This window comes from Scyliorhinus torazame, chromosome 1 (genome assembly GCF_047496885.1).
Source record: "Scyliorhinus torazame isolate Kashiwa2021f chromosome 1, sScyTor2.1, whole genome shotgun sequence".
NCBI lineage: Eukaryota > Metazoa > Chordata > Chondrichthyes > Carcharhiniformes > Scyliorhinidae > Scyliorhinus > Scyliorhinus torazame.
Window position 1 is genome coordinate 86,723,389 of NC_092707.1, and position 18,408 is coordinate 86,741,796.

Sequence of the window (18,408 nt, forward strand, 5' to 3'; positions counted from 1 at the left end):
AGCAGACATCGCCAGGGTGACGATGCACGCAATCGATTAGTCCCTCCCCTTCCAGGTCGAGAGCGACGCATCAGACGTAGCTCTGGCTGCCACCCTCAATCAGGCGGGCAGACCCGTGGCCTTCTTTTCACGCACCCTCCACGACTCAGAAATCCGTCATTCCTCCGTCGAGAAGGAGGCCCAAGCCATCGTCGAAGCTGTGCGGTATTGGAGGCATTACCTGGCCGGCAGGAGATTTACTCTCCTCACTGACCAACGGTCGGTAGCCTTCATGTTTGACAATGCACAGCGGGGCAAAATTAAGAATGATAAGATCTTACGGTGGAGGATCGAGCTCTCCAACTATAGTTACGAGATCTTGTATCGTCCCGGGAAGCTCAACGAGCCTCCTGATGCCCTGTCCCGCGGCACTTGGGCCAGTGTACAAGTAGCCCGACTCCGGACCCTCCATGACAACCTCTACCACCCGGGGGTCACCCGGTTCTTCCACTTTGTTAAAACCCGCAATCTGCCCTACTCCATCGAGGAGGTCAGGGCCGTAACCAGAAACTGCCAAATCTGCACGGAGTGCAAACTGCGCTTCTACAGGCCAGAGAAAGCGCACCTGGTGAAGGCTTCCTGCCCCTTTGAACGCCTCAGCGTGGATTTCAAAGGGCCCCTTCCCTCCACCGACCGCAACACGTATTTCTTAAACGTGATTGATTAGTACTCCCGGTTCCCTTTTGCCATCCCCTGTCCCGACATGACGGCTGCCACCGTCATTAAAGCCCTCCACAGCATCTTTACCCTGTGCGGTTTCCCCGCCTACATCCATCGCGATAGGGGGTCCTCCTTCATGAGTGACGAACTGCATCAATTCCTGCTCAGCAAGGGCATTGCCTCCAGCAGGACGACCAGTTACAACCCCCAGGGAAACGGGCAGGTAGAGAGGGAGAACGGGACGGTTTGGAAGGCCATCCTACTGGCCCTACGGTCCAAGAATCTCCCAGTGTCCCGATGGCAGGAGGTCCTCCCCGAGGCACTTCACTCCATCCGATCACTACTGTGCACTACTACCAACGAAACAACCTCATGAACGTCTCCTTGCTTTCCCTAGGAAGTCCTCCTCGGGGATCTCGCTCCCAACATGGCTGGCAGCCCCCGGACCCGTCCTACTCCTCAAGCACGTACGGGCCCACCGGTTGAGAGGGTAAATCTCCTCCATGCTAACCCCCAGTACGCCTATGTGGCGCACCCCGACAGCCGACAAGACGCGGTCTCCCTCCGGGATCTGGCCTCTGCTGGATCCCCCCCACCAACCCTAACCATTTTTTCACCGCTGCACACCACCGCAGCTCCCTTCCCAGGAGGATCCGTCCTCCCACTGGCCCCATCCGGATGTGATGAAGCTGAAATTGACACGCTCCCAGAGCCACGGATGCCCGAGCCGAGGCCAGCATCACCGCCGCGACTGCGTCGATCGCAGAGGACGACCAGGGCCACCGGCCGGCTGATAGTTTCATTGTAAAATGAACTTGTAAATAATTGTCTGTAAATATGTGTATTTCATGTAAAGGCCCCGAAGGATACCGCCAGAACCTCTACCACTGTAAAAGCAAGGCCAACATCCCCGCCGGACTCTTTTTTTAAACAGGGGGTGAATGTGGTAGGCTATATTAGGGGTATCGCGGTTCCTAGGTGGTATGTACCTTATACTGTAGTATGAGTGGTAGAACCTGCCTGCTGGCTCCGCCCAGAGTCTGTGTTTCACCCACAGCAGTCATTCTGTACCGGAGCTGCTGAGGTAACTACTTGTTCATTGAAGCCTTCAGTTGGACTACAATCTCGCTTCACTAGTGATTGATCGTGCATCAGGTCTCTGGTGTGGGGAGATTTGGGGAAGGGGGTAGACGGAGGCAGCGGTGGTGGTCACCGTGCTAGCTGGTTGGCTAGTTAATGGGAGTGAAATGGGGGTCGACAGGAGGAGGGTGAGGGAGGGGTGGGCGGCACGGTAGCACAGTTGCTTCACAGCTCCAGGGTCCCAGGTTCAATTCCCGGCCTGGGTCACCATCTGCAAGTTCTCCCCGTGTCTGGGTGCTCCGGTTTCCTCCCACAGTCCAAAGATGAGCAGATTAGGTGGATTGGCCATGCTAAAGTGCCCTTAGTGTCCATAAAGGTTAGGTGGGGGTTACAGGGATAGGGTGGAGGTGTGGGGTGTTCTTTCCAAGGGTCAGTGCAGACTCGATAGGCCGAATGGCCTCCTGCACTGTAAATTCTATGTCTATGTGAGGATGTGAGAGGTTCACTTTGGTTCTAAAAGAAAAGCAGAATATTTTTCAAAAGGCGTGAAACTTTTTAACAGTTGATGTTTGGAGAGATTTGGGTGTACTTATAGAAGGCACAACAAGTTAGTGCGCAGGTACAGCAAACCATTAGAAAATGACATGTTGACCTTTTTTTGCACAGGACTGGATTACAAGAACAAGGAAATCTTGATACAGTTGTACAGGGCTTGCTATACACATTGAGGTGAGAACACACCTTGAGTACGGTGTGCAGTTTTGGTCACCATAGCTAAGGAAGGATCTACTTGCTTTGGAGCCTGTAAAGCAAAAATTTACTTGATTGGTTCCTGTGATGATAGGGTTGACCTCTGATGGAAGGCTGAGTAAATTGGGGCTATATTCGTGAATTTAGGAGAATGAACGGTGATCTCATTGAAACATATAGGATTCTGAAGGGGTTTGACATGGTAGAGACTGACAGATTGCTTCCCCTGGCTGAGGAATCTAGCACAAGGGGCCACAACCTCAGGAAAAGGGGTTCATCATTCAGGACTTCCCTCAGAGATTTGTGAATTTTGGGAATTTTCAATTCCAGAGACTGTGGATTCTTCATCCTTGTACACATCCAAGGCTAGGATTGGTAGAATTGGGGAATCAAGGCACATGGGGATGGGCAGGAAAGTGGAGTTGAGGCAGAAGATCAGCCATGATCATATTGAATAGTAGAGCAGGCTTCATGGGCATATAGTCTACTCTTGCTCCATTTCATATTCTTATGGAGCTGTGTGTCACAGATCTGAGAGATCATAGGACCTTTTAATTCAACTTTCAAAACATTGCTTCTTTTTCTACACAGATCTTTGTACTTGCGCGCTGACAAGGTCACAGAAGGTTACTGTACAGAGGTGATCCTGAGCAATGCAAAGCACGTTATAGAAGAATACCTTGTAGCACCTCCAGGTAAATTCAGGCAGCATGAACACTGCAAATGTTTGGTGTTTTTGGATTCATCGTGTGGTGTGAAATGAGCTTTGTTCACTCTAGTTTTTCCCCCATTCTCGCCTGAAGACATTGAAATTGTTTTTCAACTTGCTTCCAGGGCTGCAATTGATGTTTTAATTGGCTGCCTGAGATTTCATTTCCATTTATTGAATATCTCCCCATCGATTGTTTACTGGCCTCTTCTGACGTTATTGTTTAAATGTCCGCTGTTGTCATGTGAACCATGTTAATGAGTAGGAAGGCTTTCAGACATGTAGGAAAGGTAATCACCAAGTCTGATCCTGATCTCATGCAGTGCCTAAACACGAACAACAAGGACAGAGGCTGTTGTTATATAACAGCTGAGAGTGGGAGTCAGGGCCGGTTTTTCGTTTACATAATCTGGGGTAGCTGTTAAAACTTTCGCTGAGGTCAGTTAACTCATCATAACTCAGCGATGGAACTTGATCTGTGACGTATGTAGAAACATAGAAAGAGGAGTAGGTCATCTAATCCTCATACAGTGAGATCGTGGCTGATCTGTGAGCTCACTCCCTCTACCGTTGTCCATGTTCCTTAACACCTTTGGTTAACAAAAATCTATCGAATCACAGTGGTAAAACTAACAACTGATCTATCATCCGAGTGTTCCAAAATCTCCACCACCATCTTTGTGGAGAATTGTTTTCTAATTTAATTCCTGACAGGTCCAGCTCGATTTTCTAGACTATGCTCCTGGTCCTGGAGTCCCCAACCGGCAGAAATGGTTTATTTTTACTGTATTTATTCCCACTAACATTTTGAAATTTTGATAAAATTACCCCTTAAGGTTAAACATTCTAGGTAATACAACCCTTGTTTGTGTAATCTCTCGTGATGTTTACCCTTGGAGTCTAGGTATCATTATGATAAATCCAAGTGGATGATCTATCTCGGCCTCCTCTGGAGTTCCCCAGCATCACAGATGTCAGTCTTCAGCCAATTTGATTCGCTCCATCACAAGACACATAATGACTGAAGGCACTGGATACTGCAAAGGCTATGGATCCTGACAGCATTTTGGCAATAGTACTGAAGACTTATGTTCCAGAACTAACCATGCCCTTAGCCAAGCTGTGCCAGTACAGCTGCAACACTGCCATCTACCTGGCAATGTGGAAATTTGCCCAGTTATGTCCTATCCACAAAAAGCAGGACAAATCAAACCTGACCAATTATCACCCCATTAGTCTACTCTTGATCATCAGCAAAGTGATGAAAGGGATCATTGACAGTGCTGTCGAGCGCACTTAGCAATAACCTGTTTACTGATATTTAGTTTTGGTTCCAAGGCCACTGAGGTCCTGACCTCATTATAACCTTGGCCCAAACATGGACAAAGGTGACAGTGACTGCCCTTGACATTGTGGCAACATTTGATTAATTGTGACAACAAAGAGCCGTGGCAAAATTGAAGTCAATGGGAGTCCCTACTCCATTCTGAGGTCCCCACCTGCTTCAAGAAGACCACCATCATACCGGTACCAAAGAAGAACCAGGCAACGTGCCTCAATGACTACTGACCAGTGGCCCTGACGTCAGTCGTAATGAAGTGCTTCGAGAGGTTGATCATGAAGCGCATCACCTCCATACTCCCAGAATGCCTTGATCCACTGCAATTCGCATACCGCTGCAACGGGTCCACATCAGACACCATTTCCCTGGCCCTACACCCATCCCTAGAGCATCTCGAAAACAAGGACTCCTACATTAGACTCCTATTTATTGACTACAGCTCCGCCTTCAACACCATAATCCCAGCCAAGCTCATATCAAAGCTCCAAAACCCCACTTGGCTCCCCACTCTGCAACAGGATCCTCGATTTTCTGACCAACAGACCACAATCAGTAAGAATGAACAACAACATCTCCTCCACAATAGTCCTCAACACCGGCGGCCCGCAAGGCTGCATACTTAGCCCCCTACTCTACTCCCCGTACACACACGACCGCGTGGCAAAACTTGGTTCCAACTCCATCTACAAGTTTGCTGACGATACGACCATAGTGGGCCGGATCTCGAATAACGACGAGTCCGAATACAGGAGGGAGATAGAGAACCTAGTGGAGTGGTGTAGCGACAACAATCTCTCCCTCAATGCCAGCAAAACGAAAGAGCTGGTAATTGACTTCAGGAAGCAAAGTACTGTACACACCCCTGTCAGCATCAACGGGGCCGAGGTGGAGATGGTTAGCAGTTTCAAATTCCTAGGGGTGCACATCTCCAAAAATCATCTGTCCTGGTCCACCCACGTCGACGCTACCACCAAGAAAGCACAACAGCGCCTATACTTCCTCAGGAAACTAAGGAAATTCGGCATGTCCACATTAACCCTTACCAACTTTTACAGATGCACCATAGAAAGCATCCTATCTGGCTGCATCACAGTCTGGTATGGCAACTGCTCGGCCCAGGACCGCAAGAAACTTCAGAGAGTCGTGAACACCGCCCAGTCCATCACACAAACCTGCCTCCCATCCATTGACTCCATCTACACCTCCCGCTGCCTGGGGAAAGCGGGCAGCATAATCAAAGATCCCTCCCACCCGGCTTACTCACTCTTCCAACTTCTTCCATCAGGCAGGAGCTACAGAAGTCTGAGAACACGCACGAACAGACTCAAAAACAGCTTCTTCCCCACTGTCACCAGACTCCGAAATGACCCTCTTATGGACTGACTTCATTAACACTACACCCTGTATGCTTCATCCGATGCCAGTGCTTATGTAGTTACATTTCTTCTCATGTACTTAATGATCTGTTGAGCTGCTTGCAGAAAAATACTTTTCACTGTACCTTGGTACACGTGACAATAAACAAATCCAATCAGGAAAAACTCTTCAGGGCTGGAGTCATACCTAACACAAATGAAGATGGCTGCGGAAAGTCAATCACCTGAGTCCCAGGACATCACTGTCAGAATTGCTCAGGGTAGGGTCCTCAGTCCAGCTATCTTCAGCTGCTTCACCAATGACCTTCCCTCCATAAGGTCAGAAGTGAGGATGTTCACCGAGTATCCGCTTCACTCATCTTCATTACTGTTCTCATTTTGCTTATTTAATTTAGGTCAGTTTCTGATCCTAGTTCAATATTGTTTCTTTGGGATGGCAGGCATGCTGACTCCTCTTCTAAAGTAAATACTGACGCAAAATAATTATTCAGCATGTCTCCCTTATTTCTATTGACAGTATTACCAGTATCTGTTTTAAAGGGATGCACATTGCACCTGACCACTCTTTTTAAAAAAATATATATTTTATTAAAGTTTTCAAACAGAATTTTTCCACTTTACAAATCAACATAAAAATAGCACAGTAATTGATAAATAACATTATTTAAATAATATAGTGAACTAACAAAGTAACAAAAAATAGTGCTCCCCCCCCCCCCCCCCCCCCCCCCCCGGGCTGCTGCTGCTGACGATCTATTTTCCCTTAACGTTCCACGAGATAGTCAAGGAACGGTTGCCACCGCCTGGAGAACCCCTGAGCCGATCCTCTCAGCGCAAATTTAATTCGTTCTAGTTTTATGAACCCTGCCATGTCGGTTTATCCAGGCCGCCACGCTGGGGGGTTTCGCTTCCTTCCACATGAGTAAGATCCTTCGCCGGGCTATCAGGGACGCAAAGGCCAAAATATCGGCCTCTTTTGCCTCCTGCACTCCCGGCTCTTCCGCTACCCCAAATATCGCTAACCCCCAGCCTGGCTTGACCCGGACCTTCACCACCTTTGAGATCACCTTTGCCACTCCCCTCCAGTACTCATCCAGTGCCGGACACGACCAGAACATGTGTGTGTGGTTCGCCGGACTTCCCAAGCACCTCCCGCACCTGTCCTCCACTCCGAAGAACCTGCTCAGTCTTGCTCCCGTCATATGTGCTCTGTGTAGAACCTTAAATTGAATCAGGCTAAGCCTGGCACACGAAGATGAGGAATTTACCCTGCTTAGGGCATCAGCCCACAGCCCCCCCTCAATCTCCTCTCCCAGCTCTTCTTCCCATTTTCCTTTCAGCTCCTCTACCATCGCCTCCCCCTCGTCTCTCATCTCCTGATATATTTCGGATACTTTGCCCTCCCCGACCCATACCCCGGAAATCACTCTATCTTGGATCCCCTGTGTCGGGAGCAGCGGAAATTCCCTCACATGTTGCCTCGTAAACGCCCTCACTTGCATGTATCTGAAACTGTTCCCCGGGGGCAACTCATACTTTTCCTCCAGCGCTCCCAGGCTCGCAAATGTCCCGTCTATAAACAAATCTCTCAGTTTCCTAATTCCTGCTCGTTGCCAGCTCTGGAACCCTCCGTCCATCTTTCCTGGGACAAACCTGTGGTTGTTCCTGATCGGGGACCACACCGAGGCACCCGTCACCCCCCTGTGTCGCCTCCACTGCCCCCAGATCCTTGAGGTTGCCACCACCACTGGGTTTGTGGTATACCTTTTCGGGGAGAGCAGCAGCGGCGCCGTCACCAGCGCCTTTAGGCTCGTTCCTTTACAGGATGCCATCTCCAGCCTCTTCCACGCCGCCCCCTCTCCCTCCCTCATCCACTTACAAACCATCGCCACATTGGCAGCCCAGTAGTAGTCGTCCAGGTTCGGCAACGCCAGTCCCCCTCTGTCCCTGCTGCGCTGCAGGAACCCCCTCCTCACCCTCGGGGTCTTCCCTGCCCACACAAAACTCGTAATGCTCCTGTCTATTTTCTTGAAAATGCCTTCGTGATCAGAATGGGGAGACATTGAAACACAAAAAGAAATCTTGGGAGGACCATCATTTTTACCGCCTGCACTCTGTCTGCCAGTGAGAGCGGCAGCATATCCCACCTCTTGAATTCCTCCTCCATCTGCTCCACCAGCCGCGTCAGATTAAGTTTGTGTGAGTTCCCCAGCTCCTAGCTACCTGGATCCCCAAATATCGGAAGCTCCTTTCCACTCTCCTTAACGGCAGGGCGTCTATTCCTCTTCCCTGGTCCCCGGGGTGTATTACAAAAAGATCGCTCTTCCCCATATTTAGCCTGTATCCCGATAAACCTCCAAACTCCCTCAGTATCTGCATAACCTCTGTCATCCCCTCTACAGGGTCCGCAACATATAGCAGTAGGTCATCTGCGTAGAGTGACACTCGATGTTCCTCTCCCCCTCTAACCACCCCCCTCCATTTCTTAGAGTCTCTCAACGCTATGGCAAGTGGTTCAATTGCCAACGCGAACAGTAATGGGGACATGGGACACCCCTGCCTTGTTCCCCTGTGTAGCCGAAAATACTCCGATCTTCGCCGGTTTGTGACTACACTTGCCACTGGGCCCCATATAGGAGTCTGACCCAACTGACAAACCCCTCCCCGAACCCAAACCTCCTCAACACCTCCCATAAATACTCCCACTCTACCCTATCGAATGCCTTCTCCGCATCCATCGCCACCACTATCTCTGCCTCCCCCTCCGCTGGGGGCATCATTATCACCCCCAGCAGCCGTCGAACGTTGACATTCAGTTGTCTCCCCTTTAGAAACCCTGTCTGGTCTTCATGCACCACCCCCGGGACACAATCCTCTATCCTCGTCGCCAGCACTTTTGCCAGCAGCTTGGTGTCTACATTCAGGAGTGAGATAGGCCTATATGACCCGCATTGCAGCGGATCTTTATCCCGCTTCAGGATTAGTGATATCATCGCCTCCGACATTGTCGGGGGTAGAGTCCCTCCTTCTCTGGCCTCGTTAAAGGTTCTCGCCAGCAGCGGGGCCAACAAGTCCACATATTTCCTGTAAAATTCCCCCGGGAACCCGTCTGGTCTCGGGGCCTTCCCTGCTTGCATATTCCCCAGTCCTTTAGTCACCTCATCCACCACAATTGGCGCCCCCAGACCTGCCACCTCCTGCTCCTCCACCCTCGGGAACCTTAGTTGGTCCAGAAACTTGCATTCCCTCTTCCCTCCGGGGGTTGGGACTTATATAGCCTCTCATAAAAGGTCTTAAACACCTCATTTACCTTCCCTGCTCTCTGCTCCATAGTTCCCGTTTCATCCCTAACTCCCCCAATCTCCCTCGCCGCTATCCTCTTGCGAAGCTGGTGGGCCAGCAGCCGGCTCGCCTTTTCCCCATACTCATATCTCATCCCCTGTGCCTTCCTCCACTGTTCCTCTGCCTTTCCTGTGGTCAGCAGGTCAAACTCCGTCTGAAGTCTTCGCCTCTCTCTATATAGTCCTTCGTCCGGGGCCTCCGCATATCTTTTATCCACCCTCAAAATCTCCCCCACTAATCTCTCCCTTTCTTTGCCCTCTTGTTTCTCCTTGTGAGCTCTAATGGAGATCAACTTTCCCCTAACCACCGCCTTCAGTGCTTCCCATACTACCCCCACCTGGACCTCACCATCGTCATTGACCTCCAGGTACCTCTCAATACATCCCCGCACCCTTCCACAGACCCCCTCATCCGCCAATAGTCCCACATCCAGTCGCCAGAGTCGGCGCTGTTCCCTCTCCTCTCCTAATTCCAGATCCACACAGTGCGGGGCATGGTCTGCAACGGCTATGGCCGAGTACTCCATTCCTGCCATCTTCGAGATCAGTGCCCTGCTCAAAACAAAGAAATCTATCCGGGAGTATACCTTGTGGACATGGGAGAAAAAGGAGAACTCTTTTTGGCCAAAGGCCTAGCAAATCTCCACGGATCCACTCCCCCCATTTGCTCCATGAACCCGCACCTTGGCCGCTGACGGCCTTCTTCCGGTCCTGGATCTAGACCGGTCTAGCCCTGGATCCAGCACAGTATTGAAGTCCCCCCCCCCCCCCCATTACCAGGCTTCCCACCTCCAGGTCCGGGATACGTCCCAGCATCCGCTTCATAAATCCCGCGTCATCCCAGTTTGGGGCATATACATTTACCAGCACGTCCTCCTTTCCCTGCAATCTACCACTCACCATCACGTATCTACCCCCGTTATCCACCACTATATTCCTAGCCTCGAACGACACCCGTTTCCCCACCAATATCGCCACCCCCTATTTTTTGCGTCCAACCCTGAGTGGAACACCTGTCCCACCCATCCTTTCCTTAACCTAACCTGATCCGCTTCCTTCAGATGCGTCTCCTGAAGCATGACTACATCCGCCTTCAGTCTTTTTAAGTGTGCGAACACCCGGGCCCTTTTAATCGGCCCATTCAGGCCTCTCACATTCCACGTGATCAGCCGGATTGGGGGGCCACCCGCCGACTAGCCATCCTCTATTCTAGGCCAGCCCCCCGTCCGGGTCTCGCACACCCACCCATCCCCCAGGCGGCGCCTTCCCGTCCCGACCACCTCTTCTCTTGCCAGCTCCCCCTTGCTCCCAGCAGCAGCAACCCAGTTAGTCCCCCCCCCCCCCCCCCCCCCCGCTAGATCCCCATCTAGCATGGTTACTCCCCCCATGATGCTTCCGAAAGTCAGCTAACTCTAACTGACCCCGGCTTCCCCCGTTCTCTCTTTGACCCCCCTGCGTGTGGAACTCTCTTACTTCCTGCGCCTATCTTCCCGCCATCATCTCCATAGCGTGGGAAAAACCCCGCGCTTTCCTATCGGCCCCGCCCCCTATGGAGCAGCTCCCTCATTCCCCACCCCCCTCTCAGTCCCTTTTTCCACCAGCGCCCACATTTCTCCGTGTTCCCCCATCTAGAGGAGAAAAATTCCCCGTCTATCGTTTCAATACTATAAACCTCCCATTCCCCAATTTACACTTCTGTACCACAACCTCGTTGTTTCCCCCCCAACATCAGTCTCTCAGTTCTAGTCCAGCTTCTCTTCTTGGATGAAGATCCATGCCTCATCCGCCATTTCGAAGTAGTACTTGCCCTAATGCGTGACCCACAATCGCGCGCGGCTGCAGCATCCCAAATTTTATTTTCTTCCTGGGAAGCACCGCCTTGGCCCGATTGAAGCTCACCCTCCTTCTCGCCACCTCCGCACTCCAGTCCTGATACACTCGTATCACCGCATTCTCCCACCTTCTACTCCGTACCTTCTTGGCCCAGCTCAAAACAGCTTCTCTGGACTTCCGGGTGCGGCGATGACCAGCTAAGTCGCACGTTTCGGCAGCTCCTGTTGGAACGGACTTTTGGGCTCTTGATAGGAGCCCCAATGGCAATTTAAACGGCCAAAAACACTGTGCGGTAAACCAGAAGGGAATCCCCCCAGACACGCATGGATAAGGGAGAGGATAGCGGCCGGAATGCGGAGGATCCTCTGGAGCAGCGGCAAGGAAGAGAAGCTCAAAGCAAGATGGCGTCGGAAGGTGGCCGTTTGTTATGGGGCCCGGACCAACAAGAGTTCCTGCGGCGCTGTGTGGAAGAGCTGAAGAAGAAGTTGAAGAAGGAGCTGTTGGCCCCGATATTACAGGCGATTGAAGGGCTAAAGGAGGAGCAGAGGACCCAAGAGCTGGAGCTTTGGGTCGTGAAGGCAAAGGCTGCTGAAAATGAAGATGAAATACAGGGCCTGGTGGTGAAGACAGAGACGCACGAGGCACAGCACAAAAGGTGTGTGGAAAGGTTGGACGTACTGGAGAATAATTCGAGGAGGAAGAATTTAAGAGTCCTGGGTCTTCCCGAAGGCGCAGAAGGGGCGGACGTCGGGACATATGTGAACACGATGCTTCACTCGCTAATGAGATCGGAGGCCCCGACGGGCCCTTTGGAGGTGGAGGGAGCTTATCGAGTTCTGGCGCGAAGACCGAAGGCTGGAGAAATACCTCGAGCTATAGTTGTGAGGTTTCTCCGCTACAATGACAGAGAGACGGTCCTCAGATGGGCGAAGAAAACTCGGAGCTGTCGGTGGGAGAACGCGGTGATCTGCGTATACCAGGATTGGAGTGCGGAGGTGGCAAGAAGGAGGGCAAGCTTTAATCAGGCTAAGGTGGTGCTTCACAAAAAGAAGATCCAGTTTGGAATGTTGCAACCGGCGAGATTGTGGGTCACACACCAAGGGAAGCACCACTACTTTGAGACGGCAGAAGAGGCGTGGACATTCATTGTGGACGAGAAGCAGGAATAGTCTGGCGAGAGAAAGAGCTTTTGGGACAAAGTGGTGGGGTGATTATGTGGGGCGAGAAAAGGGGGGGGGGGATGATTTTTCAATTTGTTAATTTTGCGATCCTGTAACTTTTCTCTCTTCCCCATGTTGGGGGGGGGGGGGGGGGGGGGGGGAGGAAGGAGGAACTGTGGGCGCCGGCCATTAGGGGCGGGGCCGAGTGGGAAACGCGGTCTTTGTTCCCGTGCTATGGTAATTATGGCGGGAACAGGGACGCAGGAAGGAGGGGGCCTCGCACAGTGGGGGCCGAGGACAAGGGGGGAAGCCGAGGTCAGCAAGAGTTCGCTGACTTCTGGGAGCTACATGGGGGGTGCAACTACGCTAGAGGGGGATCTAGCGGAGGGGAGGGGGGGGTTAACTGGGTTGCTGCTGCTAAGGAGAAGGGGGAGCTGTTATGGGATGGGGTGGTCGAGGCGGGAGGGTGCCGTTGGGGGGATATACGGGTACGTGGGAACCGGGTGAGGAGGTGGGTTAAAAAAGGGGATGGCTAGTCGACATGGGGGTGGGGTAAAGAGCCCCCCAACCCGGCTGATCACGTGGAACGTGAGAGGGCTGAACGGGCCGATTAAAAGGGCACGGGTACTCGCACACCTAAAGAAATTAAAGGCAGATGTGGTTATGTTGCAGGAGACGCATCTGAAACTGATAGATCAGGTCAGACTACGCAAAGGATGGGTGGGGCAGGTGTTTCATTCGGGCTTGGATGCGAAAAATAGAGGGGTGGCTATATTAGTGGGGAAACGGGTAGTGTTTGAGGCAAGGACCATTGTAGCGGACAGTGGGGGTAGATACGTGATGGTGAGTGGCAGATTACAAGGGGAAGCGGTGGTTCTGGTGAACGTATATGCCCCGAACTAGGATGATGCAAACTTCATGAAGCGTATGCTGGGGCATATCCCGGACCTGGAGGCGGGAAAGTTGGTAATGGGGGGGGAGACTTTAATACGGTGCTTGATCCAGGGCTGGACCGGTCGAGGTCCAGGACCGGGAGGAGGCCGGCAGCGGCAAGGGTGCTCAAGGACTTCATGGAGCAGATGGGAGGGGTAGACCCCTGGAGATTTAGTAGGCCTAGGAGTAAGGAGTTCTCATTTTTCTCCCATGTTCACAAAGTATACTCACGGATAGACTTTTTTGTCTTGGGAAGGGCACTGATTCCGAAGGTGACAGGGACGGAGTATACGGCCATAGCCATTTCGGACCACGCTCCACATTGGGTAGACCTGGAGGTAGGAGAGGAAAAAGAACAGCACCCACTCTGGAGAATGGATATGGGCTTATTGGCGGATGAGGGGGTATGTTTAAGGGTGAGGGGGTGCATCGGGAGCTTAATGACAATGGAGAGGTTCAGGTGGGAGTGGTCTGGGAGGCGTTGAAGACGGTGGTTAGAGGGGAACTGATATCCATAAGGGCACATAAAGGGAAGCAAGAGGGTAAAGAAAGGGAGCGATTGTTGAAAGAACTTTTGAGGGTGGACAGGCAATATGCGGAGGCACCGGAGGAGGGACTGTACAGGGAAAGACAAAGGCTACGTGTGGAATTTGACCTGCTGACCACGGGTAAGGCAGAGGCACAGTGGAGGAGGGCACAGGGTGTACAGTATGAGTATGGAGAGAAGGCGAGTCGGCTACTGGCCCACCAATTGAGGAAGAGGAGAGCAGCGAGGGAGATAGGTGGGGTGAGAGATGAGGAGGGAGAGATGGAACGGGGAGCGGAGAGAGTGAACGGGGTGTTCAAGGCATTTTATGAGAGGTTATATAAGGCTCAGCCCCCGGAAGGGAAGGAGGGAATGATGTGTTTCTTGGATCAGCTGGAATTACCTAAGGTGGAGGAGCAGGAGAGGGCGGGACTGGGAGCACAGATTGAGATGGAGGAGGTGGTAAAAGGGATTGGGAGCATGCAGGCGGGGAAGGCCCCGGGACCGGACGGATTCCCGGTGGAATTTTATAGGACGTATATGGACCTACTGGCCCCGCTTTTGACGAGAACCTTTAATGAGGCGAGGGAAAGGGGGCAGCTGCCCCCGACTATGTCGGAGGCAACGATATCGCTCCTTTTGAAGAAAGAAAAAGACCCGCTGCAGTGTGGGTCCTACAGGCCCATTTCCCTTTTAAATGTAGATGCTAAGCTCCTGGCCAAGGTGATGGCGACGAGGATAGAGGACTGTGTCCCGGGGGTGGTCCACGAGGATCGAACTGGGTTCGTTAAGGGGAGACAGCTGAACACGAACATACGGAGGTTGCTAGGGGTAATGATGATGCCCGCACCAGAGGGGGAGGCGGAGATAGTGGTGGCGATGGACGCCGAGAAAGCATTCGACAGAGTGGAGTGGGATTATCTGTGGGAGGTGCTGAGGAGATTTGGTTTTGGAGAAGGGTTTATTGGATGGGTACCGCTGCTGTATAGGGCCCCGTTGGCGAGTGTGGTCACGAACAGACAGAGGTCTGACTACATCCGTCTTCATAGAGGGATGAGGCAGGGGTGTCCCCTGTCTCCGTTACTGTTTGCATTGGCGATTGAGCCCCTGGCCATAGCACTGAGGGGCTCCAGGAAGTGGAGGGGAGTACTCAGGGGAGGAGAGGAACACCGGGTATCTTTGTATGCAGATGATTTATTGCTGTATGTTGCGGACCCAGTGGAGGGGATGCCTGAGATAATGCAGACACTCAGGGAGTTTGGGGAATTTTCGGGGTACAAATTGAATATGGGGAAGAGTGAGTTGTTTGTGGTGCATCTGGGGGAGCAGAGCAGGGGAATAGATGACTTACCGCTGAGGAAGGTAACAAGAGATTTCCGGTACTTAAGGATTCAGATAGCCAGGAGTTGGGGAACCTTACATAGGCTTAATTTAGCAAGATTGGTGGAACAGATGGAGGAGGATTTTAAGAGATGGGACATGGTGCCCCTGTCACTGGTGGGTAGGGTGCAGGCGGTCAAAATGGTAGTCCTCGAGAGATTCCTTTTTGTGTTTCAGTGCCTTCCGGTGATGGTCACGAAGGCTTTTTTCAAGAAAATTGAGAAAAGTGTCATGAGTTTTGTGTGGGCCGGGAAGACCCCGAGAGTGAGGAGGGGGTTCTTGCAGCGTAGCAGGGATAGGGGGGGGGGGGGGCTGGCACTACCGAGCCTAAGTGAATACTACTGGGCCGCCAATATCTCAATGGTGTGTAAGTGGATGGGAGAAGGGGAGGGAACGGCGTGGAAGAGATTGGAGATGGCGTCTTGCAAAGGAACCAGCCTACAAGCAATGGTGACGGCGCCGTTGCCGTTCTCCCCGAAGAAATACACCACAAGTCCAGTGGTGATGGCAACACTAAAAATTTGGGGGCAGTGGAGACGACATAGGGGAAGGACGGGAGCCTCGGTGCGGTCCCCGATAAGAAATAACCATAGGTTTGTCCCGGGGAGAATGGATGGGGGATTTGGAGCATGGCAGAGAGCTGGGGTTGTGCAACTGAGAGATCTGTTCGTAGACGGGACGTTTGCGAGTCTGGGAGCGCTGACGGAAAAATATGGGTTGCCCCAAGGGAATGAATTTCGATACATGCAACTGAGGGCTTTTGCGAGGCAGCAGGTGAGGGAATTCCCGCAGCTCCCGACGCAGGAGATTCAAGATAGAGTGATCTCAGGGACATGGGTGGGGGATAGAACATAGAACAATACATGTAGGGTAGGGTGTCGGATATATACAGGGAAATGAGGGACGAGGGAGAGATCATGGCGGATGAGCTGAAGGGGAAATGGGAAGAAGAGCTGGGGGAAGAGATTGAGGAGGGGCTGTGGGCTGATGCCCTACGTAGGGTAAACTCGTCGTCCTCGTGCGCCAGGCTAAGCCTGATACAATTCAAGGTTTTACACAGGGCGCATATGACCGGAGCAAGGCTCAGTAAATATTTCGGGGTAGAGGTGTGGGAGATGCTCGAGAAGGACAGCAAACCACACCCACATGTTTTGGTCATGTCCGGCACTGCAGGGGTTCTGGGTGGGGGTTGCAAAGGTGCTTTCGAAGGTGGTGGGGGTCCGGGTCGAGCCAGGCTGGGGGTTGGCTATATTCGGGGTTGCAGAAGAGCCGGGAGTGCAGGAGGCGAAAGAGGCTGATGTCTTGGCCTTTGCGTCCCTAGTAGCTCGGCGAAGGATATTGCTTATGTGGAAGGAAGCCAAACCCCCCGGGCGTGGAGACCTGGATAAATGACATGGCAGGGTTTATAAAAGTAGAACGGATAAAGTTCGCACTAAGGGGTTCGGCTCAAGGGTTCACCAGGAGGTGGCAACCGTTCGTCAACTACCTCACAGAACAATAAAGGAAATGGGAAGGTGACAGCAGCAACCCGGGGGGGGGGGGGCGCGGGGGGGGGGGGGGGTCGGGTGGGTCCTCAGGGGTGTTTTTGTATAGATATTTGTACTAGGTTATGTATAATGGATTGTTTGATTTTATTTTTGGAGAGTTATTATTTTTGTTATGGCAGTTGCCATTTAGTTTATATATTATTTATTTATTTGTTAAAACGGCCACTGTTATTTATATTGTTTAATTGTTGTAAAAAGGAAAACCTTTGTATTGTTTTGTTTGGCCAAAAAATTTGAATAAAATATATTTTTAAAAAAAAAACAGCTTCTCTGTCTGTGAAGCGGTGAAATCTCACCACTATCGCCCTTGGTAGTTCTCCCGCCTTTGGTCTTCTCACAAGGACCCAGTGAGCCCCTTCCACCTCCAGGGGGCCCGAGGGGGCCTCAGCTCCCATTAGCGTATGGAGCTTTGTGCTCACATAAGCCCCAGCGTCAGCTCCCTCCGTTCCTTCGGGGAGACCTAGAATCCGGAGGTTCTTCCTCCTCGAGCTGTTCTCCAGGGCTTCCAGCCTTTCGATGCATCTCTTATGTAGCGCCTCATGCGTCTCCGTTTTTACCACAAGGCCCTGTATCTCATCCTCGTTTTCGGCTGCCTTTGCCTTCACTCCACGGAGCTCTATCGCCTGGGCCTTTTGTGTTTCCTTCGGCCCATCGATTGCCAGTAACATCGGCGCCAGCACCTCCTTCTTTAGTTCCTCCACACACTGTCAGAGGAATTCCTGCTGGTCTGGGCCCCATGTCGTCTGGGCTCCATCCGCCGCCATCTTGCTTCTTCCTTCTCTTCTCTGCCGCTGCTCCAAAGGATCCTTTGCAATCTGGCCATTGCCACTGGTCTTTTCCATACACACCCGGGGGGGCACCTTCCTTCGTCACCCCACACTGGGTTTGGTCTGAAAACATTTCCGTTGGGGCTCCCGAAAAGAGCCCAAAAGTCCGTTAGAATGGGAGTTGCCGAAACGTGCGGCTTAGCAGTGCATCGCCGCAACCGGAAGTCCACACCTGACCACTCTTTACCATGAAGTATTGAGTTTGTTATATTTTGCATGTTTGTGTTCACACACTTTTTTTATAGCTGTTTTGTCATCCTTTGCTGTTCTTTGTATATTTCCATTCAGCAGGATTGGTGCTAAATTACTTTTTGAATTCCTCCCACTGATCTTCTGTCACCTGACAGACTTGTCCAGACTTTGGACAGTCTCTCTGTCATCCAACTGAAATCAGCTGTACCTAAATTTAGAATAATTGTATCACATTTTCCCCTTTCAAACAAAACATTCAACTTAATCCTATGATTCTTAGATAAATGTCCTTACATCGTTAGGCTGTTAACGAAACCTGGCTCATTACCATATCTAACATGGTCTACTCCCTTGTTGGCTCTAGGGTATATTGTTGCAGAAAATTATCCCAAGCACACTTTCTGACATGTTTATTTGAAATCCCCCATTAAAAACACTACTGTTGCTACATGCATGTCTAATCTCTACATTTATACAATCTACCACTTCAGATCTGTTATCAAGTGGCTTATTCACAACTTAAAAAATTAAGGGGCAATTTAGCGTGGCTAATCCGCCTATCCTGCATATCTTTGGGTTGTGGGGGTGAAACCCACGCAGACACGGGGAGAACGTGCAAACTCCACACGGACAGTGACCCAGGGCCGGGATTCGAACCCAGGTCCTCAGTGCCGTAGGCAGCAATGCTAACCACTGTGCCACCTTGCTGCCCT

General features: G+C 51.6%; 1 protein-coding gene across 2 annotated transcripts in view; it reads left to right on the plus strand.

The window, feature by feature from the left end:
• Positions 1-18,408, plus strand: part of gatc (glutamyl-tRNA amidotransferase subunit C) — a 34,457-nt gene that overhangs the window by 10,659 nt on the left and 5,390 nt on the right. For both annotated transcript variants that reach the window (XM_072497585.1, XM_072497576.1), the window contains one exon: positions 3,121-3,224. In XM_072497585.1, the coding sequence (XP_072353686.1) occupies positions 3,121-3,224 (104 nt within the window). The remainder of the gene's footprint in view (positions 1-3,120; positions 3,225-18,408) is intronic.